The sequence below is a fragment of the Fukomys damarensis genome, unplaced genomic scaffold (assembly GCF_012274545.1).
Source record: "Fukomys damarensis isolate Sample0158 unplaced genomic scaffold, DMR_v1.0_HiC HiC_scaffold_1, whole genome shotgun sequence".
Lineage (NCBI taxonomy): Eukaryota > Metazoa > Chordata > Mammalia > Rodentia > Bathyergidae > Fukomys > Fukomys damarensis.
In genome coordinates this window covers 70,657,736-70,684,966 of record NW_022900913.1, presented here as the reverse complement: position 1 = coordinate 70,684,966, position 27,231 = coordinate 70,657,736, and the positions used below count along the sequence as shown (strand labels likewise).

The 27,231-nt window shown below is 53.8% G+C and overlaps 1 protein-coding gene across 2 annotated transcripts; it reads left to right on the top strand.

The window, feature by feature from the left end:
• The first annotated feature begins 27 nt into the window (after positions 1-27).
• On the top strand, positions 28-22,940 carry Ogdhl (oxoglutarate dehydrogenase like). Of its 2 annotated transcripts, none has more exons than XM_010622506.2 (25): positions 28-275; positions 480-622; positions 1,628-1,691; positions 2,900-3,104; positions 4,399-4,542; positions 8,555-8,657; positions 9,014-9,129; positions 9,225-9,379; positions 9,934-10,080; positions 11,539-11,629; positions 13,496-13,675; positions 13,835-13,963; positions 15,079-15,258; positions 15,465-15,617; positions 15,964-16,066; positions 16,348-16,476; positions 17,271-17,421; positions 18,235-18,362; positions 18,983-19,161; positions 19,824-19,895; positions 20,002-20,127; positions 20,239-20,311; positions 21,565-21,728; positions 21,852-22,006; positions 22,411-22,940. In XM_010622506.2, the coding sequence occupies exons 4-25, from the start codon at positions 2,901-2,903 to the stop codon at positions 22,532-22,534; spliced, it is 3,006 nt and encodes a 1,001-aa protein (XP_010620808.1). In that variant the 5' UTR covers positions 28-275; positions 480-622; positions 1,628-1,691; position 2,900; the 3' UTR covers positions 22,535-22,940. The 2 variants fall into 2 exon arrangements, with proteins under 2 accessions (XP_010620808.1, XP_010620806.1); XM_010622504.2 differs by having other exon boundaries at positions 4,372-4,542.
• Positions 22,941-27,231: the final 4,291 nt, after the last annotated feature.

Genomic DNA, 27,231 nt, shown 5'->3' with positions numbered 1-27,231 from the left:
CCGCCCACGGTGAGCGCGGTGGCTGGGTCCCCGCACGGACCTGGACCCCGACCAAACTCGGCCCGCGCTGCCTCCTCCTGCCGCGCTGCTCCGCTCCGCCCATTCGGCCCTGGGCTCTGCTCCTCGCGTCCCTAGCTGGTCCTGGGGGTTGGGGGAGGTGTGACCTTGTCTCTGCCCTTGGCCGTCGCGTCCTCTAGGGGACCCCCCTTTCCCGGCCCGAGGAGATCAGGGGTCGTCCAGCGTCGCACACCGCGCGGGACACGAAGGCAGCTCGGGTATCTGGGACGTTGTAGACGCTTTACCGCTACCGCAGTTTCAGATGGGGAAATTGAGGCAGGACCGGCCCGATGTACCCAGAGTGGGAAGTACATCTTCCATCCTCAGGGAGATCGGGGCACGGTGGTGGTGGTGGTGGGGTGGTAAAACCAAGGCCCCAGCAGGTGCCGATAATTAACTAAGACTAGGCTTCCCTTGGGCAGGGCCCCTCAGAACCTCCCTATCCTCGGTGCTCACCTGCCTCCGAGCCCTTCCTTGCGGTGGAGGAAGTAAGCACCCCATCCCTGACCTGCTCGGGGCACCTACCTTCTGTCGGAGCCCAGTGCACCGGGCCGCAGCAGGTGGGGTGAGTGCGAGCTCTGTTGTTACCGGTGCCTGAGTCTTGGGCAGGGCTCCTCCCTGGCCTGACCTGCCGGAGCTTCCTTACCCAGAACAACAGATAGGGCCTGTGGCGGGAGGCTTAGTGGCAGGGTCTCTGTGCTGTGGTTCTGGAGCTGAAGTGGGAACTCTTCCAGGAGCTTCTCAGAACAGCTGTGTGCTGTCCTGTGGGCCTATGGGCAGGACCTGGCCAGGACTGAGCACTCATGTCCCCTCAGTCCCCAAGTCTCATGGGCATGGTGGCAGGAGAGGAGGGCTGGAGGCCTGGCTCCCTGCCTGCTGTGTGGGGTGAAAGCCATTGCAGTGACCAGCAGCTGCCCCAGGCTACCAGTGTTTGTAAAACACAGCATCCAGCACTGGATTGGGCCAGATACAGATGAGCTCTGTCCTTGCCTGTCCTGAATTGTCCCATTCCCCGGTGGGGGTGGGGCTGGCAGAGGGAGCAGCTGCAGAGTGGAAAGGGCGGTGCCCCTCTGAGGAATGTGGGATCACATCTGTGCTCTGCAGTGGGGAAGGCATAGGCCCTGGAAGGACACAGCCCTACCACTTGTTACTGTAGCTTGGCCTCCTCTGCCATGGTTTCCCTGTATAGAAGTGAGGCTGGCACTAGTGGGATGTGGAGAGGGCCCTGCAACAGACTGCTGCACAGTGTTCCCTGATGGTCTGGGATGGGAAAGCTTCCTGACCATTCTTGTGATGTCCAGGGTACGGGATCCTGGTCACAGTGCCCAGCTGTGCTGGTGCAGCCCTGGATTTTCAACCCCAGCTCTCTGACCTTAGACTCCACATGAAGCACTTGTAAAGCTGCTACTCTGGGCACAGCCAACCCTAGGTGGCCCTCTTCGCAGGGCCTGACCAGTGTGGCTGGTGGGGCTGAGCAGGAGGAGGAGGAGGAAAATGCTTGGGAGCTAAATCCCATGACCACTCCCTCCCTGCACGGACTGTGTCTGAGTTTTCCTTTTCCCCTGTTCAGACTTGTTGCTGCCTTGGAGGAGCCCTCCCTTCCTTGGTTAGGAGACCTGCCTTCTGGCTCACAAGTGAGTTTGCAGAAGGGAGAGAAAGAGGGTGAAGGCAGCAGGGAGGGGATGGTGCGGTGGAGGTGGGGAGGTGGCTTATGGGCAGAGCATGGTTTGCAAGGTGCATTGAGTTGGGTCAGGCCCGGGCAGGACTGCAAGCCAGTTATGACAGAATGCAAGTGTTCTGGGTTAGCCAGTTATGCATGTATGGAAGGTGCTGCAGGCTTCTGCCCCAGGAGAAGCCACTGTGGTCCCTGCTGGGGTGGTTCTGGGACTACACCCCAGTCACAGGTTGAGGGCCCCCAAGTGGAAGGGCATTCACCAGCTATCAGGAGCTGCTTAGTGTCCAGACCATGTCTCATAGCTGAGGGCAAGCAATGGAAGAGCACGGTCCTGTTCTTCATAGGGAAGCAGGGGACTAAGTGAACCCCCAGCCTGCCTGGATAGGCAGGATCCAAGGCCTAGAACTCCTGTTCTGGATGGGGAGGAGGAAGCTCCATCACCCAAAGTCCATCATTGAGGAGCTGTGGTCCTCTGCCTTGTGGGCTTCCAGCCTGCATATGCCCTTGGGCTGCCAACTGTCCCACGTTGGCTTTTGTTAGGAGCGTGAGCCCTGGGCAGGGTCCAGACCAGAGAAGACAGCTTTGGCAGAGAGCTGGGCTTGGCACCAGGTAGCCTTTGGTTCTGCCTTCTGCCACTCCTCCAAGCTAAGGTCCTCTCTCTCTGAAGTGGGTATAACAGAGTCTGTATCAGCAGCCTGTGGCACACTGACTACAGACCCTGCCCTTCTGGGTGTCTCCTGAGAGAGTCCATCTCCATTCCCCCAACCTGCTCCCCTTTGCTCCCCAGATCTCTCTCTGCTGCCTTATCCTGGCTGTGCATGACACCCCCAGTTCCTGTGAGACTCCCTACCCGAGGTCTAGGGTAGTGGGCTGCATGCCCAACAGGGGCCTGAGCTGAGCGCTCCCTGCAGCAGGACCTGCCCGGGTGCTGGGTTTCCCTGCTTCAGGCTTCTGAGACCAGCTAGGAGGGAGCACAGCTTGGGGGAGGTCCAGCAGGGCTGGGGCTCAGAGTTCACACTGTCGACCTTTCTGGACGGTGAACCTAGGAAAGGGGAGGCCGTCCCCTCACCTCTCCTTCTGGAGCAGTACAAGGGGCTGCTGAGGGACATGGTGGTCAAGGCCTCCTTGGTCCTGGGCCTGTGGCTCATCCCTCTCCTTCTTGTCTAGGATGAGCCACCTGAGGCTGCTGCCCTCCCGGCTTGGGGCCCAGGCCACCAGGCTCCTGGCCACATGGGGCATCCCGGAGAGGAGCTGGTGCAGCAGGTCTTCTGGGACCCCAGCTGCCTTTCCCAGCAACCCAGGAGAAGGTGGCTCTAGTTACATGGAGGCAATGTATTCCGCCTGGCTGGCAAACCCGAAGAGTGTACACAAGGTCAGCACCCCACCCTGAGGGGAAAACACAGTGATGGCTGCTGGAGACCTTGGGCAAGTTAGTAGTCTCCGATGCTAGAGGGCCCATCCTTTTTTTAGGAAGGAGAGCTTCCTACCTCAGCAAATGAACCAGCTGGCAGGAGATGGTCCTGACAGTACCCTGCTCACCTGGATGAACCCCTGGTCCCTCTTGTATGCCCGGCTGTCCCCAGATACCTCTTGTATGGTGTGAGGGGCTCTAATGTTTATAGCTGATTGATCTAGTAGAGTAAACACCCACTGGTTACAACATTAGATCAGACTGCAGGGGGAGAATTGAAACTGCTCTCTCCTCACGTACTCTGCAGTCATGTGACCTAAACCCCCAAAGTAGGAAAAGTCAAAAGGCTCCTTCCAATTTCATCCCTTGGCTGTTCAGATTGTACCTGCCGTCCAGTTTATTCTTAGTTTCTCCTCTCTTTCTTTACATGAACTCATTGCAAAAAACTAGGTTTCCCCCTCTTACACAAAAGTAACATGAACCAGCACTGTTTTGCATCTTGATTTTTTGCTGGGCAGTCTGTATCCCAGCTCAATCCATGCCAATATGTAAAGAGCCCCGTGGTTGTTTCTCCTAGCTGGGTAGTATCCCACTGCATGGATCTGCCATCCTGGTCCCTAGGGACAGGCATCCTGTTTGCTGTCACCCCTGGTGTCATTCTAGACACATGCAGCTGTGTGTGGCAGACTTCCTGGGGAGGGAGGGGGCACCTGTGTGTCATCCTGTGAGTGCTGCCAGGTTGCTTTCCATGGTGGTTGCTCTGCCTGGTTCTGCTGGCACCAGGCAGAATGAGCGGAGGAAGTACTTTCACACCTCCAGTGCGGCAGCACCCATGTGTGTGCTCTGCTTGCCCGCTGCGAACGCCTTCCTCTGCCTCACTGCTGTGTGGCACCCACTTCCACAACATTAACCTGCCCGCACACCACTTCCTCTTGATAGTCCCTTGGGGGCTTCTGCACTGTCACTTATACAGCCCTTTAGGGAACATCTTGTGGGTACATCTGTGGGATAAATGACTGGTGGCAGAGTTGTGGTGCAGAAGACATGTGCAGAGGACCCCATGGCCCACAGAACCCTCACAGCAGAAGCCCTGAGCTACGCTCACCTGCCCCCCGATCTCACACTAAGCTGCGTCTGGAGCAGAGCTGGCTCAGGGTGATGGGGTGGGAACAGTGGATGCTCCCTGGGATGCCAACATGAGCCACCCAACTCCTTTGGCCCTGAGCAGGCTGCTCCTTGCTTCTGCCCCATCCAGTCCTGGGACAGCTTCTTCCAGAAAGCCAGCCAGGAGGCCCTGCATGCCACCCCTGAGGGCAGGCCCATGCCTTCCAGCCTGACAACAACCACGAAGCTGGTGGAGGACCACCTGGCCGTGCAGTCCCTCATCCGGGCCTACCAGGTGAGCTGTCTCCCCAGAGGGCCCTCTGGGGCCGTTGCCAAATGCCCCTTCCTCTCTGGCTGACTTTGATGTGTCCCCATCCAGAGCACTTTCTACCCTTATGAGGTGTGTGTGCTGATCTGCCAGTTAATGGTCATCTCCTGTGGTCTTGTACATACAATTCCCTAAGGACCCGGAGGGACAGTGAATGATCGCCTTCTGATAGCCTCTCCTTCATGTCTGTTTTCACCCCTAGACTGGCTGCTTTGGGAGGACAGGTCTGGTATACCTTAGTGTTTATGTAGTGAATATTTCCCCCAAGTAGGTGCTCCTTCTGGAGCTCTGGGCTCTCCCACACTGGGTGCCAGGCTAGGCACCTCTGCTGTCGGTTTTCCCATAATGACTTCTGTTCTTGAGGGACCTCTGCCCTGAGTTCATGCCCTGACAAGCACAGCCTTGGGCTGTCTCCAGAACTGGTGGCAGAGGTGCTTTGTAGGGGAAACTTGAGGTACAGTGGGACCCAGGGGATGCCAGGACCCTTGGCAGAGGCTCAGCTGCTGAGGCTCAGGTTGGGAGCAGATGGAAATGGCACTGTGCCCTGCAGGGCTGGAACCAAGGCCTGTACATGGGTTGCCCCTGTGAGAGAGGACAGGTGGGCAGGATGGGCTACCTTGCTGGCCAAGGACCCATAGCCAGGGCTACCCTTGCGCAAACAACAACCAGCAGTATAGGTTGAGCAAAAATCCAAGGCAAACTTTATGTATCTTGATGCAACGCCACAGTGGAAAGTTACGTGCTTGACCTTGTGGCAGGCACGGTCAGAACACAGGCACACTGGAAATACAGTGCCAAATCGTTCTCTGCCTATATGTACAGGATGCACGTGAAGCATGGATGAATTTTAAAGTTTTTCATTTTCATTGGTACGTGTTTGCAGTACATAATAATCATTACATTGTGGAGAGTTGGTACTTGCCCAGAACACATCCAAATTCTTTTTTACTTCCCTTTCTTTCCACTCCCACCCCACCACCTTCCCCCAATCTCTTGGACCTCTTCCCTTGTGCAAAGGATCTATCTCCCTGTTTCCTATGAGTATCTTATATTTTGCTCTTTATTTATACTCTTGTTTTTCTCAGGCTCCATCTCCAAAACACCTCATTATGAATATGCAAATATGCCCAAGTCCAAAACAATCTGAAATCCCAAACACGTCTGGTCCCAAGTGTTTGGGATGGAATTCTCACTGTGAGGGTGTTTACCTGGCTGTCTGAAAGGAGCAGGAGGCTGAAGAAGGGCTGGCTCTGGCCAGGAAGGACAAGGACCCATGTGTTAAATGTGGAGTGACACAGGGTGCTGCCCAGAGCCTCATGTAGCACAGAATTTGACTCTGCAGTAATTCCTGGTGTTTATATTCCTCTGACCAAGCTCTAGGGTGGTCTCTGGAGACAGGAGTTCTTGCTGTGTTCTTGCCTGGTAAAAGTGTCTAAAACCTGAGGCAGGAGGAACTTAGCTTGAATAACTGAGTGGACTTAGTGAGACCCTAAGGGCTGGGGCTCTGTGCAAAACTCCTGGGTTCAATGTCCAAAATTGCAGAAGGGAAAAGTCTACTGAAGGCAGAGGAGCAGCCAGGGGACCAAGTTCTGGTCTGACCCCTTGCAGGCTGCACTGAGAAACAAATATAGGTATCATTCACCCCTTTTCAAGAGATATTTCTAGAGATGAGGAATTTTATAGCCCATGCTGAAGGGCTGGGAGCATAGCTCAGTGGAGGTCACTGGCTGGCACAGGTGAGGCTTTGGGTTCCATCCCCACTGCTAATAAGCGAAAACCTACCATGACAGCATATCATAGATATCACATCTAAAATAATACCAGTAGTCCCTAATAGCATCAAGTATGCAGATGATACTCATGACTGCCTTTTGTCTTGGGAGGGGGGTACTAGGGATGGAACCCGGCCTGAGTTGCACGCCAACCCTTTCTCTTATTTTGAGACAATGGTCTTGCTGAGTTGCCTGGCTGACCTTGACTTAAGATTCTCCAGCCTCAGCTTCACACTGTGCTCAGCTGACTTTTGTCTTATGATTTCCTTCTAGTGCTTGTTTGAAGCACAAGCCCAGTAAACTTGTGAGCTGCAGTCATTGGTGCAACCATTTAGCCTCCTGTCCTCTTTAGGCTCCTCTCCATTTCTTCTTATGTTCCTTGCCAGTTTTTGTGGAAGAAACAAGGTTGTTTGTCTTGTAGAGTATTCCTGGGCCTGGGTTTTGCTGATCGCCATTTCTAGAAATTGGCAGTTAGAACTCACAGCTTGATCCAGTATAGATTTGATTTTCCCTCCAAATGGGACTTTGGCAGTGAGAAGCCATGGATAAAATGATCATTTTTTCATGGGGGTTTGTGGAAATGGGGATGTCCTCTCTTTCCTTCTTTGTTTATTAAACACTGCTGCCAGAGTTAAGTTTCCATTATTGCTCGTTTATCCTGAGGCACATGTCATATAGGAAGGGTGGTGTCATGCTTAGTGTTCGCTCTTATTGACTAATATTTGAACATATGAGGTGCTTCCCTCACATCCTTCAAAAGTGCCTAAAGTGTTTTTGTTCTTTTTTTAGTATCACATGAGCCCATTTGATAAGCGTTAATCTGTATGCAGATATAGTATAGGTCATCTTCCCGGCCTGCACATTGAGCTCGCCTGTGCCCCCTGCTATGACAGATCCTCTGGATTCACCGTGCATATTCCTGCCCAGCTCAGAGCTGCTCAGGTCCCCAGGAAGCACTGAGAGTGTTCCCTCTGTTGGTTTGTTCATTTCAGCGGTCAGAGGCAGGAAGTGTGCAATTTTTAGAAAGAGCAGATGTTATGGATTTATACTAATGCAGCTCCATGCTTTAGATGCAGGACTCGGGCTTCATCCTTGACCTCATCAATCTCAGAAACATCTCCTTTCAGGGGTGCCCAGAAAAGAAGTCGTCTGGGACGCCAGCACAGTGGTTAATTTGATTTCTCCACAACCTCATGCGACAGTCTTGGGATAACAAAGTCTATTGCTGTCACTACAGATTGATAAGAGAAAGAGCTTATGAATTTTCCCCTGAGGATCTGTGTCTTTAGGGAATACTGCATTAACCATTTGGAATAGTACCCCATGTATCTGTGCTACAACCTGGACGTACTTACTCATTTTTGTTTTGTTTTACTTTTAAGTTTAAAACTTTATTTTAAAAAACTTTATTTTATAATTACAATATATGAATAAGGTTCTAAAGTCAATCTTGAAGGCAGAATATTTTCTTGAAAGTCTAGTTTCTAGCCTTGCTCTTCCACCCTCTTTTGTGTCACCCCTAATTTCAATAATTGTTCTTATTTTGTGACTTACTCTAGTGTGCATACTTATTTGTGCACCCACAGATGAATATATTTCCTTGTGTCTCTTCTTTCTTAGACAAAAGTGATAGATAAAGGTGATTTACTGTATGTGCTATCCTAGAATTTGCCTCATGTAGAGCTGGGGACTTTTCTCACTCCTTAAACTGCTCTGTTCCAGCTACTCAGTGTGTATTTCTCTTACCTGTGTGCTGGATCCTGTTGGTGGACCCCGGGGAAGCTCCTAGAATGTCATGATTATTAACAGGACTGCAGCGCATGGCTACGTACCTTTGGCTGTAGGTTTTTTCTTAAGAATGGCACCTGGATCCTCACACATGCTAGCCAAGTGCTGCACATACCCAGTACTTTTTATTGTTATAACTGTCATTATTGAGATAAGGCCTTCCTAAGTTTCCTAGACTTGGACTTGTAAATCCTACTGCCTCAGCCTCCCCAGTAGCTGGCATTACAAGAGTGCATCACCACACCAGGCTTTATGTTACACTGTGAAACTGGAACAAACCCCTGCCTCCTTGGTGGCTATGACTAGGGTCTCCTTGGCAGCAGCATCTGAAAACTTCAATTCTGAAGCTGGACATGTGGGGTGGGAAGGCTTGTTCATTGGGGACCAAGTGTGGCCTTGCCTTTTACCCTCCTTCCCAGATCCGAGGCCACCATGTGGCCCAGCTGGACCCCCTGGGCATTCTGGATGCAGACCTGGACTCCTTCGTGCCCTCCGATTTGATCACAACCATCGATAAGTTGGGTGAGAGTTGGGATCCTTCTGTGTGGCCTGGCAACTCTAGAGCTAGCTGGGTCTGGTGACCCAGTGGGGTTCCTGGGCCCAGAGCACAGCTTCAGCCCATTGTGACTGGTGGTGTCCCAACCTTTGCCATCTACTGCACAGTGCCCCAGGGGACATCTTTCCATGTCCCCAGGCAGGGCACCACACCAGCCAGGGTGAGGGTGTCCAGGGCCCAGCTTGGTGGGAGGTGGCTGACCCTCATCTCTGAGGCTCCAGGCTGAGTGTGGAGGGAAGGGGCCAAGGGGGCCCTTGGAGGTCCTAGGATGCCATCTCCCAGGCATGACCCCATTTCTTCCCTCCCGGGACTCCTTCCCCAGCCTTCTATGACCTGCAGGAGGCAGACCTAGACAAGGAATTCCAGCTGCCCACAACCACCTTCATTGGGGGCTCTGAGAGCACGCTCTCACTGCGGGAGATCATCCGGCGTCTAGAGGTGAGTCAGGCCCTGCAGCCTGTAAGTGGATGGGACACTCCCTTTCCTAGTCTGGAGCCAGGCCCGCTTGCCCTTTTCGGGCTCCTGTCCCCTAGAGCACCTACTGCCAGCACATCGGCCTGGAGTTCATGTTCATCAATGACGTGGAGCAGTGCCAGTGGATCCGGCAGAAGTTCGAGACCCCTGGAGTGATGCAGTTCTCCATTGAGGAAAAGCGGACCCTGCTGGCCCGGCTGGTGCGCTCCATGAGGTCGGTGCTGATCAGTCTGGTGACAGCTGGCCTAGAGCAGAGCCAAACAGGTGGAAGGGGTGGAACTCCTGGAAGACATGGCAGCAGGGGACACTGAGCCAGGGCTGGAACAGCAGGATGTGGCTGTGGGATGATTGTGCCGGAAGCTGCCCTGGTGCAGGGTGTGGGCGCCCCCTGGTGGTGGTGGTGGTTCCACCGCCCTCTGAGGGCTCTGAATCTGGCTCTGCCCTAGCTGCAGGGGTTGCAGGGGCTTCATGTGAATTTTGGACTCTGCTGGGTGCGGTCCTTGCAGCTTGGCAAGCACCCTTTGTGGTGTGGGCAGAGGGTGGAGGCTGGGAGCAGGAGAATGGTGACCTTTTGGGCGGGAAGAGCAGAGAGGGGAGTCTGGGTAGTGGGCAGAGATCTTTGTTGACCCTTGCTGGGTGGGAGCCATGTGGTGTCCAGAGTGGGGCCTGAACTCTGTGGGAGAGGGCAACATGGCCCTTTGTACTGGACATCCAGCTCCTGCCATCTGTGAGCAGCTGCCCCTGAGCCTGCACTCCCCCACCCTGCAGGTTTGAAGACTTCCTCGCCCGGAAGTGGTCCTCAGAGAAGCGGTTTGGCCTGGAGGGCTGTGAAGTCATGATCCCTGCCCTCAAGACTATCATCGACAAATCAAGCGAGATGGGGATTGAGAATGTCATTCTAGGCATGCCGCACAGGTGGTCTGCTCCTCCTTCCTGTGTTGGCATCAGGGTGGGGTGTTGGTGGGATCTTGGGGTCCCTGGACCTGGCTTGCTCATCTAAGAAAGAGCCAGGTGCTTGGCAGTCACACGAGGCCAGCAACGACCAGGTTCTTTGGGCTTGCCTTTCCTCTGGCCATGTTGATGCTCTCCCCTGGAGGGACGGGGTTTCAGAAAGGGAAGCACTATGCTCCCTGGGTTCCCCATGGGCAGATGCAGAGGGTGCCTCCCAGGGAAGTGGGGGCAGAGCCCTGGAAGGTGGCCCTGTGGGCATCCCTGGAAGGGTCTTTGGAGGTGAACTGAGGGCTCTGCTCCAGTGCTACTCTGACTGCACATTTCCCTGGACACTGGTGCAGCCTAGAGGGGCTGCTCACCAGCCATCTGGGGATGGGAGTCTGGGTGCAAGGCTGTAGGACTTTCCTGTGGCTGGGCCCAGGGCTGCATGGCTCCAGACCCTCACATCCTGCCCTGACCTCTAGGTATGGGGGTCCTGCTAGCTTTGCCACCTGGACACTGGTGATGTGGGAGGCTCTCAAGGGTACAGAGCTGCCTGGCTGCATCTAGGATGTCTAGATGCATAGCATGTGGGGTCCTGCTGGAGGCAGGGGTTTCTCCCATCATGTCATAGTCCCTGTGCTCTGAGCAGCTGAGTGTGCCCAGTGTCTGGTCAGGCAGAGCTAGCCCCACAGCCTGAGGTGTCACATGCGCATGAGACTACAGGTCTGAGTGTAGTATCACAGCAGAAGAGATGGGTGCCTGGCAGGTGTGGCCAGTTGAACACTCACTGAGAAGGGATCTGGAGACAGAAGGCTGTTCCACCTGGGCCTAAGCCTCTAAGGGGGCATGGGGACCTGGGACTGTAGTGCTCTGCCCAGACATCTGGGAGTTTGCATCAGCCCCCCAGGACAGGGAGAGGCTGGCCCAAAGCAGGGCTGACCCTCCTGCAGGGTTTAGGGGCTATAGGTCTGCCAGGGATCCCTGTAGTCCCAGGGTTGCCAGGCTGTGAGGGATGAGCTTTCGTTCCTGGCATCCATACCAGGCTGTGCCCACCCCCAAATTCAGAACCCTGGTGGGAAATTCAGGCTTGGCTGGAGAATCCCTGTTCCTCAGTGCATACCTTAACTGCCCAACAGATTCTCTGGCAACTCCAGCCTGCTCTGAGATGTTGAGGAGGCACCAAGGTCCTGAGTGTGGTCAGTGTCCTGGTGGGGGAATGAGTGGACACCTGCCATGCAGCCAGGCAGCTCTCTACCCTCGAGGGCCTCCTCCATCACCAGTGTCCAGGTGGCAGAGATGGCAGGACCCCTATGCCTGGAGGTCAGGGCAGGATGTGAGGGCCTGGAGCCCCCATCTGTCTCTGAAAATCCATGCCAGCAAGGAGAGGGGCAGCATGGCCACAGGGTCAGTGCTGGTGAGAACCTAGGCCTCTTGTTCCAGGGGCAGGCTGAATGTGCTGGCCAACGTTATCCGCAAGGACCTGGAGCAAATCTTCTGCCAGTTTGACCCCAAGCTGGAGGCTGCAGATGAGGTGGGTGCCACACCCAGGTCCTAGTGTCCCCAGAGGGCCCAGTGTTTGGGAGGTGGACTGGGGAGGATCTAGGCTGAGACAGACCTGGATGTGAACAGACATCAGCAAGGGATGGGAGAGACTGGAGGCATGCATGTGGTCTCAAGGCTTTGGGGAGCAACAGCTGCTGTCCATGATGGCCAGGAAGACCCTCAGGTAACATGGGTAAACTGAGGCCAGAGAGGTGCAAGGGCCTGCCAGAAGCCTCTCTACCTTGTGCCATGGGCCCCTACTCCACAGTCCTGTCCACAGTCAGAAGGGCCCCTGGGAAGTCAGACGGCTTTCTGTGTCCCATGCTTAGCCAAGGACTTGGTTTCCACTCCTACCATGCCTGGTTGGTGCTCATGTGCTGCAAGCCACACTCTTGCAGTCCTGCCTGTCTCCTCTATGTGGCTTTGCTCTTGGCACTGTCTCTTCTCTGGAGTCTCCAGTCTGCAGCTGCATCTGTGGGCACCAGGCACTGTGGACGCTGTGCTCCTGCCTGGCACAGCCTGGGCCTTAGAAGGCCTGGGAGCCACACTGAGCCCTGGGGTCTCCAGTATCCCACACTGGGCATCAAGTGTGAGAGTGACTGTGCTTGTTGGGTGGCCCTGCGCGAGCTCCCTGGTCACAGCCCATCCTCCCTGTCCTGCCTCTTCCTCCATGTTTGCCAGGGTGATGGGTGTGAAAATGACCTCATTTTAACAGTGCTCTGTCACAAATTCAATTGAGTGTTTTTTCACATGTTTCATTTATTTGTATTCTTATAAATTCCCCTTCATGGCTTTTGCTCATTTTTCTAGGGGTTTTGGGGCTTTAATCTTACTGATTTGCACAGGCATTTTTTGTACAGAGGTCACTAACTCTTTGCTGCATGTGTCTTATTAACAATTTCCTTAGTTTGATTCCCACCCCCCAGCACTCTGTCTGGATTTGCCTCCCGCACCCATGACATTTTATCCCATTTCATCTGGCGTGGCTAGTATGGTATTGGGGCTTTATTCAGAAAGGAAGCCTTACCCTCCCTTCCAGACATGAGATATGTCTTGTTTTACTTCTGTGCTGCTATGGCTTTGATTCTTCAGTATGAGGAGTGAGGCAGGGATTCAGTCCTGGTCTTTCCTTTTCCTTTTCTTTTTCTTTTTTTTCAGTACTAGGAATTGAACCCAGGATCTTTGCAATGAGCTACATCATCAGCCCTTTTTACAATTTTTCAATTTTGAGACACTCTTACTAAGTCTCCTGTGCTTTCTTCTTCTTCTTTTTTTTTTTTTTCTTTTGGTTTTTTGAGACAGGGTCTCATCATGTAGCTGAGACTGATCTGGAATTCACTGTGTAGCCCAGGCTGGTCTCAAACTCACAGTGATCCTCCTGCCTCAGCCTCCCGAGTGCTGGGATTACAGGCGTGCGCCACCATGCCCGGCTTCCTGTGCTGACTTCTAACTTTCAATCCTCCTGCCTCAGCCTCCTGGAGTGCTAGGACAGGCATGTGCTGTCACACTTAAATAGCTGTGGTGTTTTCCAGAGCCTGGCTTACCACAGTTTGGAGGCCCCCACCATTCCCCACGGTCACTGACTCTGGTCAGCCCTTTCTCCTGGTGTGTTAGTTTCCATGCCAAGGTCAGTCATGCTGAGGTAGGAGGTGGCTGATGTAGTGCATTGGGGTCTTTGATGGGTTAGAGGCTCATGGCCTTCTCTCTCCTTGGGCCAGCTGGAGGAGCAGAGGGGCAGTGTGACCAGCAGAGATGGGGCAGGGACAAATAGCCTTCAGCAGGGTCAGGAGGTGTGGGCCTGTCTCTTGCCTGGTGCAGGAGCTGAGGGGCTCATCATGCCCGCCTCTGCTCTCAGGGCTCTGGGGATGTCAAGTACCACCTGGGCATGTACCATGAGAGGATCAACCGCGTCACCAACAGGAACATCACCCTGTCCCTGGTGGCCAACCCCTCCCACTTGGAAGCCGTGGACCCTGTTGTTCAGGGGAAGACGAAGGCAGAACAGTTCTACCGAGGGGATGCCCAGGGCAGGAAGGTACTCTCCTATGCCCAAGGGTGTGCTGGGCCCTGGGGTGTTGGGTGCTGCAGGGCTGGGCTCTACAGAGCTGGCCCCTGGGCGTCTGGACCTGGGTTACAGGGCATAGGGAGTAAGGTGGCAGTACAGGGTCCTGCTGGACCACCCCCTGTCGTGCAGGTCATGTCCATCCTGGTGCACGGGGATGCCGCCTTCGCCGGCCAGGGTGTGGTCTATGAGACCTTCCATTTGAGTGACCTGCCCTCCTATACCACTAATGGCACTGTGCACGTTGTTGTCAACAACCAGGTGAGTACCAGGCTTTCTGCCCATCCTGACATCACGCAGCAGGTGGTGAAGGTGGGGGCAGCTCTGTCCTTTCTCTCTCCATACTCTGCCAGCATGTGACCTCAGGCAGGGCAGCTGGCCCCAGCCACAGGTCCTGGTCCTTGAAGTTGGTAGGGTTGACACATGTATATATAAATATGTACACATGTGTACATATCCACACATGAGCAGTTCACTCCACATCTGCAGGTTCAACTGACTGTGGATCAAAATACATAGGAAAAAATTAAGCCTATGCAGAACATCCACAGACTTTTCCCCTTATCACTCCCTAGACAATATGGTGTCAAAATTACCTGCACAAAGTTTCTGCTGCACTGGGTGTTACACCTGAAGGTCATAGGTCAAACACAGGCTCTGCACCATCTCACATGAGGGACTTGGGTGGCCAAGGTTTCCAAACCAGGCAGCGTCCTGAGGCCCATCCCAAAGGTGCCCAGGAGCAAGCATGTAACATAGGGAAGGCATATGGGTGAAGTGAACAAGCATGGTGCCTGGCCGTGCAGTGAACCTGGGTGAGTGATCCAGATCCAGCACCACGCGACCTGGCATGGAGAACGCTGCAGTTGGTACCAGCTCAGCTGAGAGCCCAAAAATGTCTGGCTCTGAAGGCTGTCTTGGCACTGCCCTGTCACCTCTCCTTAAAAAACCCTGGAGGCAGGAGTTTCACAAGCCTTCTCCTACATGAGAACACCAAGGCTTTAGGGTAGAAGGACCTCACCTGGGTTACCTGCCTCACTGGCTGGTGGACAGAAGTGTGCCAGGCCTGTGTTCTCTCTGCCACCTGGCGAAACAGCCAGCTAGAGGGAGCAGCACACCCACTGCTATCCTGGCTGGCTGTGGGGCATCCCTGCTTCCCTGCATTTTCCCTGAGAGCATCCAAGCTCCTTGAGCCATCCAGTCTCTGAGGCCTGTACCACCTGGTGTGAAGTCAACAGGAAGGATGGGTGTGGAGTGCACACCTGCTCTCCCAGTGTTCAGGAGGCTGAGGCAGAAGGGATGCTAAAACCTGGCAGTTCAGGACCAGGCTGTCTCAGAAACAAAATAGACTGAGGCTTCTGGCTCTGCACCTGCAGATCGGCTTCACCACAGATCCCCGCATGGCCCGCTCTTCGCCATACCCCACGGATGTGGCCCGTGTGGTCAATGCACCCATCTTCCACGTGAATGCAGACGACCCCGAGGCCGTGATCTACGTCTGCAGTGTTGCGGCCGAGTGGAGGAACACCTTCAACAAGGACGTCGTGGTGGACCTGGTGGGTCGGGGACTGAGGCTGTGGCGGGCATGAGTCGCTGCCCCTGCTGTGCTGAACCTTTTAGATGAGCAGTTCAGGGCCTCCAGCAGGCATTAGTGCCAAGGCCCAGGCAGGGATGGTCCTCTGGGGATGGGAGGTGGAGGATGCCAAGGGGCACAGAGAGACAGGTTTGGCAGTGGCCGCTCTAAGCCCCCGCCACCCTGCAGGTCTGTTACCGCCGGCGTGGCCACAATGAGATGGACGAGCCCATGTTCACACAGCCACTCATGTACAAGCAGATCCACAGGCAGGTGCCCGTGCTGAAGAAATACGCTGACAAGCTCATCTCTGAGGGCACCGTCACCCTTCAGGAGTTTGAGGTGGGCAGGTGTGAGAGGGGACCTGGGCTGGTGGTAGGTTTGGAGAAGTAGCTGATAGGTCCTTGTCCCCGAGAGTCCCAGGTATCAAAGGGGCAGAGCACCAAGGTGTGACTGCAGCTGGGTGGGAGAGCAGCCCCTGAAAGGTGGGGATACCAGAGTCAGGCAGCAGTTGGCAGGTACCCAGCATGTCACCAGCCCTGGGATACTCACCAGGGACACATGAGCTCTGCACTGTAGCCACAAGGTCCCTACAAACGGAGAGAGCTCTAGGCCTGTGGATCTGGATGCTGACCCTGTGGCTGCCTGGGCATCACTGCCACCATCTGTGCCCGTGTCCTCATCACAGGAAGAAATTGCCAAATATGACCGGATCTGCGAGGAGGCATATGGCAGGTCCAAGGACAAGAAGATCCTGCACATAAAACACTGGCTGGACTCCCCCTGGCCTGGTGAGCAGGGGGTGCAGAGGGGCCTGGCACAGGGTCAAGGTCCGGTGTGGGCCTGGTGAGAGTAATTACCACCCAGTGTGGGGCCCTCTTGCAGACTGGGCAGGTGGGGTAGAGGGGTGCAGTGGGCAGCTGGAACCACCAGCTGTGATATGGGAGGGTGTGATGGGGCTGCCCTGTAGTTGTGGGTCTGGAAAGCTCGGACACGGAGGCCTTGGCCCTTGGTCCTATCCAGGGCATTGAGCCCTTGACACAGATGTGAATGGTCTCTGTATCCCCATCAGGCTTCTTCACTGTGGACGGGGAACCCAAGAGCATGACCTGCCCCCCCACGGGTGTCTCCGAAGATGTGCTGACCCACATTGGCACCATGGCCAGCTCTGTGCCCCTGGAGGGCTTTAAGATTCACACAGGTGATTTCTATCACATTCCTAGCACAGCTGTGGTCCTAGACTTGACTCTGTCCCCTTAGGGAGATTGGTTAGACACCAAGAGAGGCAACATGGTATGTCCTGGCTCAGCCGCTCAATGATGGGCTCAAATCTTGAATCCTTGTGTGCATGGGGTGCCTGTGCCACCTCTCGATGGAGATGGGGAGTTAGGCACATTATACACCATGGCCCAGCTGGGTGCCAGGGACACAGTTTCCAGGGCATCCCTGAGCCAGGCAGGGGAGCAGGGCTCCCATGGCAGGTAGAGAAGCCTGTCAGGACCCACAGGAACCAACAAGGGCAGCCCCAGCCCCTCCAATGCCCATCTGCCAAGCCTGGCTGCTGTGTGGTTGCCGGCTGTACCTTCGGCTGTAGCCACTTGATTCTGCTTGTGAAGTCAGGCATCTCAAGTCTGGAGTAATTCCAGGGGGAACTCCAGCAAAATGGACATGGAAACCAGGGGTCCTGGGCACCTGGATTTCTTTGTGAGCACCGGTCTGTGCATGTCGCATGGGTTCAGGTGCCTTCCATGTGGGACTGAGTGTATGATTACCCCGCTCTGAGCTCTGGTCTCCTCTTCTGGAAGGTAGGGTCATATGGGGTGTTGGGGGTACCCGAGGCCCCGGACTGGGCACAAGCCCAGCTCAAGCAGCTGCTGCACTTCTGGGGGCTGGGGTCAGGTCCCTGCACCACCCTCAGCCATGCAGCTGCCAGGGCCTGCCTCAGCTATCCCAGCCAGTCTCCAGCCCCTGAGGCTTTCCTTCCTACCTCCCTAGGCCTCTCCCGCATCCTGCGCAGCCGGGCAGATATGACTCAGAAGCGGACAGTGGACTGGGCGCTGGCTGAATACATGGCTTTCGGCTCCCTGCTAAAGGAGGGTATCCATGTGCGGCTCAGCGGGCAGGATGTGGAGCGAGGCACTTTCAGGTAGGACAGGCTCTGGTCTTGTCCTCTGACTGTACTGCTGACCCCAGGTCTGCTGAGGCCTTTGCAGCCCCTCCCACCATTGTCCCAGGCCCACCTGCCGGGTGGTCAAGGCTGGTGACCACACTGGGTTTGTGGCTCTCTCTAGTCCTCAGGGTCATTTGTTTTCACTTTCTGCAAAACTGATGTCAGGCCAGGCTGTCTTACTGGTTGAGTGTTAGGACCTAGATGGGGATCCCACTGTCCCTTGTCCCGTCATCGTCCCTCTGGTTTGAGACTTGGGGGCTTCGCACTGTGTTATTAAGTCATGGTGGTGTAGTTTCCAGGGAGGCCACCTTTCCACATCGAGTCAGAGCCTGGGGTAGCTGCTCTGCTTTCTGGGCCTCAAGGAAGTCCCCGCCAGGACTTTGGGTTTGCCAGGTGGTGCCCACTGTGCTGGGCCTAGGAGCTGTTCTTTGATTACTAGCCATGAGGGAGGAGGCTTGGGCCAGCAGGTGGGGTAGGGAGGTGCTCAGCTCTGCCTTGCTCCTGGGAGGTCAGCAGGGTGAGAAGCAGAGTCCCAGAGGTGCTGTGACCTTTGAGTCTGGCTCCAACACCCTCAGTGTGCCATGTGGGCGGCACTGGCTGAGGCAGGCAGGGAGGTCCAGAGGGGCTAGGCTGCCATATCCTGGTAACCTGCCATAAGCATGCTGTGGGCCCTGCAGATTTCTGGGTACAGTGATAAACCCTGCCTGCCCCCTGCCACCTGGCTTCCCAGTTCAGGATCAGGTGCCAGCCCACTGCCCTCTTTCCCATCCTGGGTCTGTCTCTCCTCAGCCACCGGCACCACGTTCTCCATGACCAGGAAGTGGACCGGAGGACATGTGTCCCAATGAACCACCTGTGGCCCAACCAGGCCCCCTACACTGTTTGCAACAGCTCCCTGTCAGAGTATGGAGTCCTGGGTGGGTCCATTGGCACTGGGATGGCCCCACGTGGGGACAGGAGGGGGAAGAGATCCTCAGGGATCCCAGTTGTGGGTCCTACTTGCCTGTGGGGGGCTCTATGGATATCAGAGCCCTGTCCCTGGGCACCAGCTGTGTGTCCTAGGCAGAAGAGCTCGGCAGAACTTCTGTGAGACAGTCCCCACCTGGCTTGAGACTGGCCACACCGCACTCACCTTTGTGCCTGGCACTCAGGAGCCCTATGCCAAGCTCCCTTTCACTGTGCCCATCTTGCCTGCTGGTCCTGGCTTAGGCATCAGCTGAACACTGCCCCCACGGCCTCTTGCTCGAGTCCCGTGTTCTGCCTTTGGGGCCCCTTCTTCCTTTTGGCGGCTCTATCATGGTTTGGGGGACTCCCCACAACCCATGGTCTCTGTGCCTCCAGTGTCTTTAGGTTTGGCTCTCAGCCAGGTGAGGCTGACCCGAGCCACATGTGATGTGTATCATCTCATGATGGTATCATCTCATGAAAGAGGAGTCTCTGGGTACATCCTGGCCCACTGGGAAGGATGCCAGCCAGGCAGCCATGCTGAGGAAGAGCCAGCTTGGTTGGAGCCTCTGCCTTGATGTCTTCTGTCCAGGGTTTGAGCTGGGCTACGCCATGGCCAGCCCCAACGCCTTGGTTCTCTGGGAGGCTCAGTTTGGTGATTTCCACAACACGGCCCAGTGCATTATTGACCAGTTCATCAGCACTGGCCAGGCCAAGTGGGTGCGACACAATGGCATTGTGCTGCTGCTGCCCCATGGCATGGAGGGCATGGTGAGCTGTGTGGGATGGGCGCTGGCAGGCCTGAGTGGCAGGGACCCTCCACTCTAGCAGGCATGGGTGGGCGGTGGGCTGGGTAACCACTCTGTGTTCCAGTTCAGCCCCTCACCTCCATCTGAGCACAGAGGGAATCGGAGTCTTCCTGTGGGGCTGCATTCCAGTTGAGTGGCACCTGTGGGTCCCACAGCAGGTGCTCAGTTAGGGTGGTGGCCGCTTTCCCAGGCTGTTCCGAACAGAACAGTGAGTGGCCTTTTCACCTCTTCTTGCTGGCCCAGGGAACTCCTGTGCTGGCTTCTGTCTTCTGTCCCACATTTCTGATGTTTGTTTGTTTGTTTGTTTGGTACTGGGGATTGAACTCGGGTCCTTGTGCTTGCAAGGCAGGTGGTGGAACCACTGAGCTAAATCCGCAGCCCCATTCCTGATGTTTGATGTTAGTTTGGTACTGGGGATTGAACTCGGGTCCTTGTGCTTGCAAGGCAGGTGGTGGAACCACTGAGCTAAATCCGCAGCCCCATTCCTGATGTTTTTTGTGGCTCAGGCTCCAAGCAGGGGCCCTGTGCCCAAGAAACCAGCCAGAGCCCCCCAGCCTAGGGTTCCTGAGGCCCAGGGCTCTGTCCTATGTGAGTGGCCCTGGGCCATCTTGCCTTTGCTTGCAGGGCCCAGAGCACTCGTCAGCACGGCCCGAGAGGTTCCTACAGATGAGCAATGATGACTCAGATGCCTACCCAGTGAGTGTGGCTACCAGGACCCCTGGCTGGGACCCCTCACTCCCCGGGGCCTCAGGGCAGCCGACTGGTGAGTGGCAGTGGCCACTCCAGCCACCCCACCCTGCAGGTCTTCACTGAGAACTTCGACGTGAGCCAGCTCTACGACTGCAATTGGATTGTGGTGAACTGCTCCACACCAGCCAGCTATTTCCACGTGCTGCGCCGGCAGATCCTGCTGCCCTTCCGCAAGCCAGTGAGTGCCCGCCTATCCACCTGCTTGCCCACAGTCCACTGCAGTGCAGGGTAGAAGGTGGGGCCCGCACAGGCAGGACTGCTAGCAGCCAGGCGTGTGTTTCCCTTGCAGCTGATCATCTTCACTCCCAAGTCGCTGTTGAGGCACCCAGAGGCCAAGTCCAGCTTTGATCAAATGGTGTCTGGTATGTGCCTGGCCAGGCGAGTGGGGTGCCTGCACTGGGGACATGGCTCTTTGGGATATGTGATGTGGCTTCTGTGGCATCTGGTGTGGCTTCTGTGGCTGGGACTCACCATCTCCCCTTCTAGCTCAGGCTCCGTGAACCCCATGATAGTTCCCTGGCCCAGTACTATGAGCTGCACTGTGGGGAGGTCGGCATAGTGGCCAGCTCAGGTCACTTGGGATGAGGAGAGTGCTGAACCTTCAGCCACCAGCAGAGCTGCCTGGCTCTGCCAGGGGTGCCCAGAGGCAAGAGGCAGGCACTGCTGCTGTTCACTGGGCCTGAGTATCCTTTCTACCCATTCACTCATCAGCCACCCATTTCATTTGTGAGCCAGGTAGACTCTCCTGGGGGACCTGATGTCTCCTGTGGGAGCTCTTGATACTCTTGGCCTGGGGTTAGGGGTCAATAAAATGATGGAGGACCAGGTGTTGAACTGGAGATGTGGCTTGGGGAGCATCTAGGGCAGGTATTGGGCCTGAGGGTAATGGGGGGATAGCACAGGTTGTATGGGGAGGGCAGGGCCAGGTAGGATGGTCCTCAGCAGCATGGACAGACATTTACTGTTTGCCTGTATGTATGTGTCTGTCCCCTCTGATGGGGAAAGGTGGCTGAATCCGGCAGTTCAGAGTTGAGAGGTTGGCCTGCCTGACTGTTCCTGGCTTTTCTCCTGGGGCCCAGCAGCCAGTTACCCTGTGCTGTGGAGTCCTTACCAGGTGCAGTAGTGTGTGCCATAGTTTCCCAGGAGGCTTGGCAGCATGCCAGACCTGGCACACACGTGCACTCTCAGGAAAGGACAGTGGCTAGGCTATGGGCTATGGCCAAGGGAGGGAGCTCAGTGACTTCTCTGGCGGTGCTTGGCTCCTGCCTGGTGAATGGGCTGGGAGGGCTTATGGGAGATGGCACACCTGGAGGGAGCAGGTTTGTGGCAAAGGAAGCATTGATGGTCCATCGTGTTACCCACCACCCCTGCCTTTCATGGCACTCCCCATCATAGCCCCAAAATCCAGCTCCAGAACGACAGTGCTGTTTAGGGCTCTGCCCTGGCCTCCTTCTCTGCCCATCCCTGTGACATCTCAGGGTGGCATCTCTTGCTCCATCTTTTGGGGCCTAAACCTGGTTCATCCCCGTGGCCAGGGAGAGTCTGGGAACGCTCCAGGAGCCTTTGTTCATTTCCCTGTGCCACTTTCCACACCCACTGCCCCATTGGTCCCCAGGGACTAGCTTCCAGCGGGTGATCCCGGAAGACGGGGTGGCAGCACGAGCTCCAGGACAGGTGCGGCGGCTCATCTTCTGCACAGGAAAGGTGTACTATGACCTGGTGAAGGAGCGCAGCAGCCAGGGCCTGGACGGGCAGGTGGCCCTCACGCGCCTGGAGCAGGTGTGCCAGGCCCACTCAGGGTTGCAGGGATGGGCAGGGCCTGGCTGCAGTTGAGTGAAGCAGGGCTGTCGAGGGGGCCTGGGTGCATGACCTGCCTCCACTGTGCCTCTCTTCTACCCGCAGATCTCCCCATTTCCCTTTGACCTGATTGAGCAGGAGGCAGGACGGTTCTCAAGTGCCGAGCTGGTGTGGTGTCAGGAGGAGCACAAGAACATGGGCTACTACGACTACATCAGCCCACGCTTCATGACCATCCTCGGCCATACCCGGCCCATATGGTCTCCGCTAGCCCACGGGGGTGGGAGCAGGAGGAAAAGGGCCCTTTGTTTGTGCCTCAGCTAGAGCTGAACTGCAGAGCCTGCTGCCTGTCTCGGCCTCCTCCATTGGTTTCCCCCGCATGTGGCCTCTCACAGCCCTGGGTCTTCTTGTGGTGATAGGACCAGGCAGGAGGAGACCAGCCCTCCTAGGCATGGGGAGGGTAGCTGCTCAGGCCTCCTCATAGGCTCCATTTGTCCCTGGGAAGACAGGGAAAGGCTGTGGCCTCCGTCATCCTCATGGGTGGGTCCAGTGACATTGGTGGGTTTGGTTTTTCCTCCCTGTCCTGTGGCTGGTACCCAGGCAGGGAGGCAGGCTTGTGCTGTGTGCCCTTCTGGCACTCCCCTTACCTTCCTGTCCTCCTCAGGTATGTTGGCCGAGAGCCTGCTGCTGCGCCAGCCACGGGCAACAGGAATGCTCACCTGGTGTCGCTGAGGAAATTTCTGGACACTGCCTTTGATCTCCAGGCCTTCGAGGGAAAAACATTTTAGAGTGGGCAAGGTCTGCCTTGGTCTTGAGCTGGGGGCTCAAGAAGCCGGAAGGTGGGCTGCTGGGCCCCAGGACATGTTGCACCACTGGGTACACATCAGGCTGGCTTTGGCTTGAGATGTCAGATAGGAGTGCAGTTCATGTCCCCCAGCGCATAGCCCCTCCTAGACTTGTGGCTTCTGCATCTATGGTATTCATGGCGACCCAGAGCCCTGTCATCACCCACTGCCATCCTGTCCAGCCTGGCTGCTGCTCACCCCATCGCATTTACCTGTAGATCCAGAGGGAAGCTGTCCTGCAAGCTCTTAGGAGTAGGGCTTTTGGAAGCAACCTAAAGTGCAGCCATTGTGCCGCTCACAGGTACCAAAGTAGAAATCAAACGGAGAGAAATAAAAACGAAGCTGAGACTTGCCATCTTCATGTGATATTGTGGGGTTGAAGGACAGTCGTGTGGGTGGGTGGGGGCCAAAAGTACAGCGTGTTGTGCCAGACAATGAGCCATCCTCCCTGGACTGGCGGTAGAGGCATGTGGAGATTGAGCTGTCCTCCCTGGGGCTTGGACTCTGCTCCCAGGAGGCTGCAGCACAGGGAAAGGTGGTGTGCCTGTCTGTCCCCACCGCAGAGCACACCCTCTGTGCTATGTGCAGGGGAGAGGAGGCTCCTCCAACTTGGGGGTCCTGCTGGCTGTGCAGTCAGGGAAGGCTTCCAGGGGGAGGAGGTGTCTACAGGTTGCCAAGAGGGGAGAGGTTCCCCGAAGCAGACCAGATGGTCCACGTATGGACTGGCATTGGAGCCATCTAGGGAAGCAGCCAACCTGGGGCTGGACAGGGTATTCATGCCTCAGCCTCGGACAGAGCTCTTGGGGAGCACTTTAATCTGAGTGCAGAGGTGCTCCAAGTGAAAATAAAGTCAAAAAATTCCAGTGTAGTGTGCCAGCTGTGCCCCAGGCCCTCTGCCAGATGGCTGGTATCTATGACTGGGTTTTTGGGTGAGGAAATCGAGGCCCACACAAAGTTCTCTGCCCAAGGTCACTTGCTGGGGTAGTTGTGGGTTTGGACTTGTCTTCTGCCTGCAGCCTGCATTGCTCCCTGGAAGTGAGCTCTTCCAAGGGCACATGGCTGCCTGTGGCTGGCAGTAGCAAGGTCAGCGGGATTCAGCCACTGGGCCCTTGGGCTGGTTAGGGAGACTGTGCATATGTTGTTCCTCCTCACCCAAAGCCTGCAGATAGGTAGTGGGGACTCTTGTAGAAAGGGGGGATACCATCAGACTGCCTAGTCTGGGAAGACCAAGTGCAAGAGAAAGGGCTCCGAATTGCAAGCTGGGCCCTACCCAGGAAATAGTGAGCTCACAGGACAAGCACACACAAATGAGCTCTGGTAACTTCAGAGGGTAAGGAGTGTATCACACCTACAACACAGTAACAGACTAATAATAGTTAACCTCATATTTAAAAAATAACAAACGTTGCCAAAATATAAGCCTTAGCAGACCACTTAGCAGAACAGATACAGCTGCAATGACAAAGAAGTGTGGAGCTAAGGTCAAGGAATTCTTCCAAGAAAGTAGCACAAAAAACAAAGGTTCATTTTAAGCAGTTCTTTACAGACACAAGGAGAACACGAGACGGCACAGCTGAAATGCGCAGAGCAGGAGTCCCAGGAAATTGAGGCAGCTGCTGGGGGCAAGAGCCCCTTCTTCCAAGGGCTGCCAGTATACTGGGTGTAGCTTTGCAAGATGGCACCACAGGGAGGTGTCACAGGCTGCCTGGGATATGTTTTTTTTCCTCATTGAGTTTATTGGTACATTTTAGGTATACAGTACAGTTACATTCATCATTGGGATCTTGTACCTTTACATGACAGTTTCCCCTTACCCCTGCCCTCCCTTCACCCCCTCCTCCCTTCCTATTTACAAATACTTTATTTCCATTTTGTAATTTTCTCATATTTTTTCTTTTATTTCCTTTCCCCTACCCTTCCCACTTCCCCTACACCTTTAGCCCTTTTATTCCTACTTCACATTGTCAATTATACCATTAGGATCTTATGTACAATTATAGCTTTTCACACCAGAGAAACTATTCAGTATTTACACGTGTGTCTTATTTATTTCACTTAAGAGTAGGACCTCACTATGCATTCATTTTCTTATGAATGACTCTAAATTTCTCATTCTTTATGTCTGAGTAGTGTTCCATTTTATAGAAAAACCATATCTTCTTTATCTAGTCTTCAACTGATGGATGGGCAAATGGGCTGTTTCCAAGTTTTAGCTATTACAAACTGTGCCGCTATAAACGTGAGTGCACATATATCACTGTGATATGATTATTTTAATTCCTTTGAAAAGATGCCCAGCAGAGGGATGGCTGGGTGAAATGGAACCTCTAGTCCCAGTTCTTTGAGGTATCTCCATATTGATTTCCATAGTGATTGCACCAGTCTGCACTCCCACCACCAATGCAGAAGGGTTCCTTTCTCCCCACAACCCTTCCAACATTTGTTATTGATTGATTTCCTGATAGCAGCCGTTCTTTCTGGGGTGAGCTGGAATCTCAGTGTTGTTTTCATCTGTATCTCTCGAATGACCAGTGATGTGGATCATTTTTTCATATATTTACTTGCTGCTTTTACTTCTTTGAGAAATGTCTGTTAATTTCAGATGCCCATTTTTGAATTGGATCTTTATATTTTGGGGGGCTGATTGTTTTGAGTTCTTTAGATATTCTAGATAATAGTCCTTTGAGAAGCAGCTGGCAAAATTTTTTTCCCACATTGTAGGTTGTCTTTTAGTTCTGTTGATGGTTTCTTTTGCAGTACAGAAGCTTTTTGATAAGATAGGATCCCAGTTCTTGATTCTTTGTGCCAGTTCCTGTGCTACTGAGGATTTGTTCATAAAGTCTGGGATATGTTTCTTAAAACTGAGTGTACCCAGGGAGCTGGGAATTTAGCTCAGTGGTTCCACTGCTTGCCTTGCAAGTGCAAGGACCTGAATTTGATCCCCAGTAACAAAACAAACAAACAAACAAACAGACAAAAACCTGAATATAGCCAGGCATGGTGGGGCACACCTCTTATCCCACATTTGGGAGATGGAGGCAGGATGATCTCTGGAGTTCAAAGCCAGCCTGGACTACATAGTGAGACTGTCTCAAAAAGCAAAACAAAAACAAACAAAAATATATCTACAACTGTGGCAAATTAAAGTTCCATTACCAACGAATTACTTGTTCCCTGTTACTAAATTATAAGATTTCCTCTTCTAATCTGTATATAAGATAGATACTGCATATGTTTTGGAAACGTTTTCTCTAAAAATGAAAGATTTTTTAACAAAGTCTAATTTATCATTTTTATTGGCTTTTGTTGTGTATGCCTGGCACTCAGGCACTGCTATAACAAAACACTGTAAACGAGGCAGCTTGTAAGGCCTCAGGAGAATATGACCCTGCTGATGACTCAGACTGGTAGTCTTCAGGATTCTGAGGAATTTTTGCAGTTTAAGCTACTCAGTCTGTGGGACTTTGTCATGGCCGACCTGAGCACCCTGAAACAGAATTATTTGGGGGATTTGTCCATTTTGCTAAGTGTTTGGATTAATCACTGTGACACCAGTCATAGTATTCCTTAGTCTCTCTGTGCCTGTGAGTTCTGTAGTAATGTCTCCCCCTTTTTTACTTCTGATCTTAGCACTTTCTGTCTTTTCTCTTAAAGTCTGACTATAGTTTTACATGTTTTGGGATACTTTTGCGGGGAGCGATTCTTAAAAAAAACCTACTTTGTGCATGTCATCTGTTCTCATCTTTATTATTTTTTTCTGCTTATTTTAGGGTGCATTTTCTTCCTTTCCTGCCAGTCATAGTCCACCAAATTCTGCTTTGGTTGATCTCCATACCTCAAGCAGTGGCTCTTACCATGTTTTGTCCAGAGTTTGTAAATGCCAGTGGCAGGAGGGACAGTCTAATGCAGGCAACTCTTACATTAGTGGAAGTTCTTCCCCAGAACCACCATTTCGGAAGGACGGTTTGGCAATCTGTTAAAAATCCAACGTTTCCATTTCTTGATTTGTGTTCTAGAGATAGTCTCACATATGTGCACACATCCTCTTAGCACTGCTCATAATAGTGAAATAATAAGATCCCTAATGAAATTACCTAAAATAATAGTAATTTGTTCTTTGCAGGCCAGAAAATCTGTGTAGCAACAGTGTAACTCTGCTGAGATCATTCAAGAGTAGCCGATGAATGTAGATGGCAGATGAATGTATAAGCCAGATGAATGTATATAGCTCTGTCCCAGTGAAACTTTACTTGTAGACTGTAAATTTGAATTCTATATAATTTCATGTGACAGAATATTTCCTTTTTTAATATTTCCAACCATTTAAGTATTCGCCAACTGCTACTCTATAGAGTTAACTATACACAGGTTATTTTTTCTTAAATTTTAAAACAACTACCCATTCATAAGAAGTTGTAAAGATAGTACACCTACTTTCCCCTAGTGGTTGCATTTTATGTGATTGTAGTATGATATAAAAGCGAACTAACTGACGTTCTTACAATGTGTATGTAGTTTTGTGCAGTCATGTGTAAGCGGTATAACTACCACTACATGCAACATACACGTGTCCTCCTGCCACCAGAATGACTTTCCTCCTGCTACGCATGTTGTCTCCACCCACTGTCTCCAACCCCAAC

Bases quoted from the DNA above. Each gene is read 5' to 3' on its own strand.
- Ogdhl (XM_010622504.2), top strand. From the start codon at position 2,901: ATGAGCCACCTGAGGCTGCTGCCCTCCCGGCTTGGGGCCCAGGCCACC. The intron at 13,964-15,078 runs GTGAGTACCAGG...CTGCACCTGCAG, and splicing joins ACGTTGTTGTCAACAACCAG to ATCGGCTTCACCACAGATCC. The intron at 16,067-16,347 runs GTGAGCAGGGGG...TATCCCCATCAG, and splicing joins GCTGGACTCCCCCTGGCCTG to GCTTCTTCACTGTGGACGGG.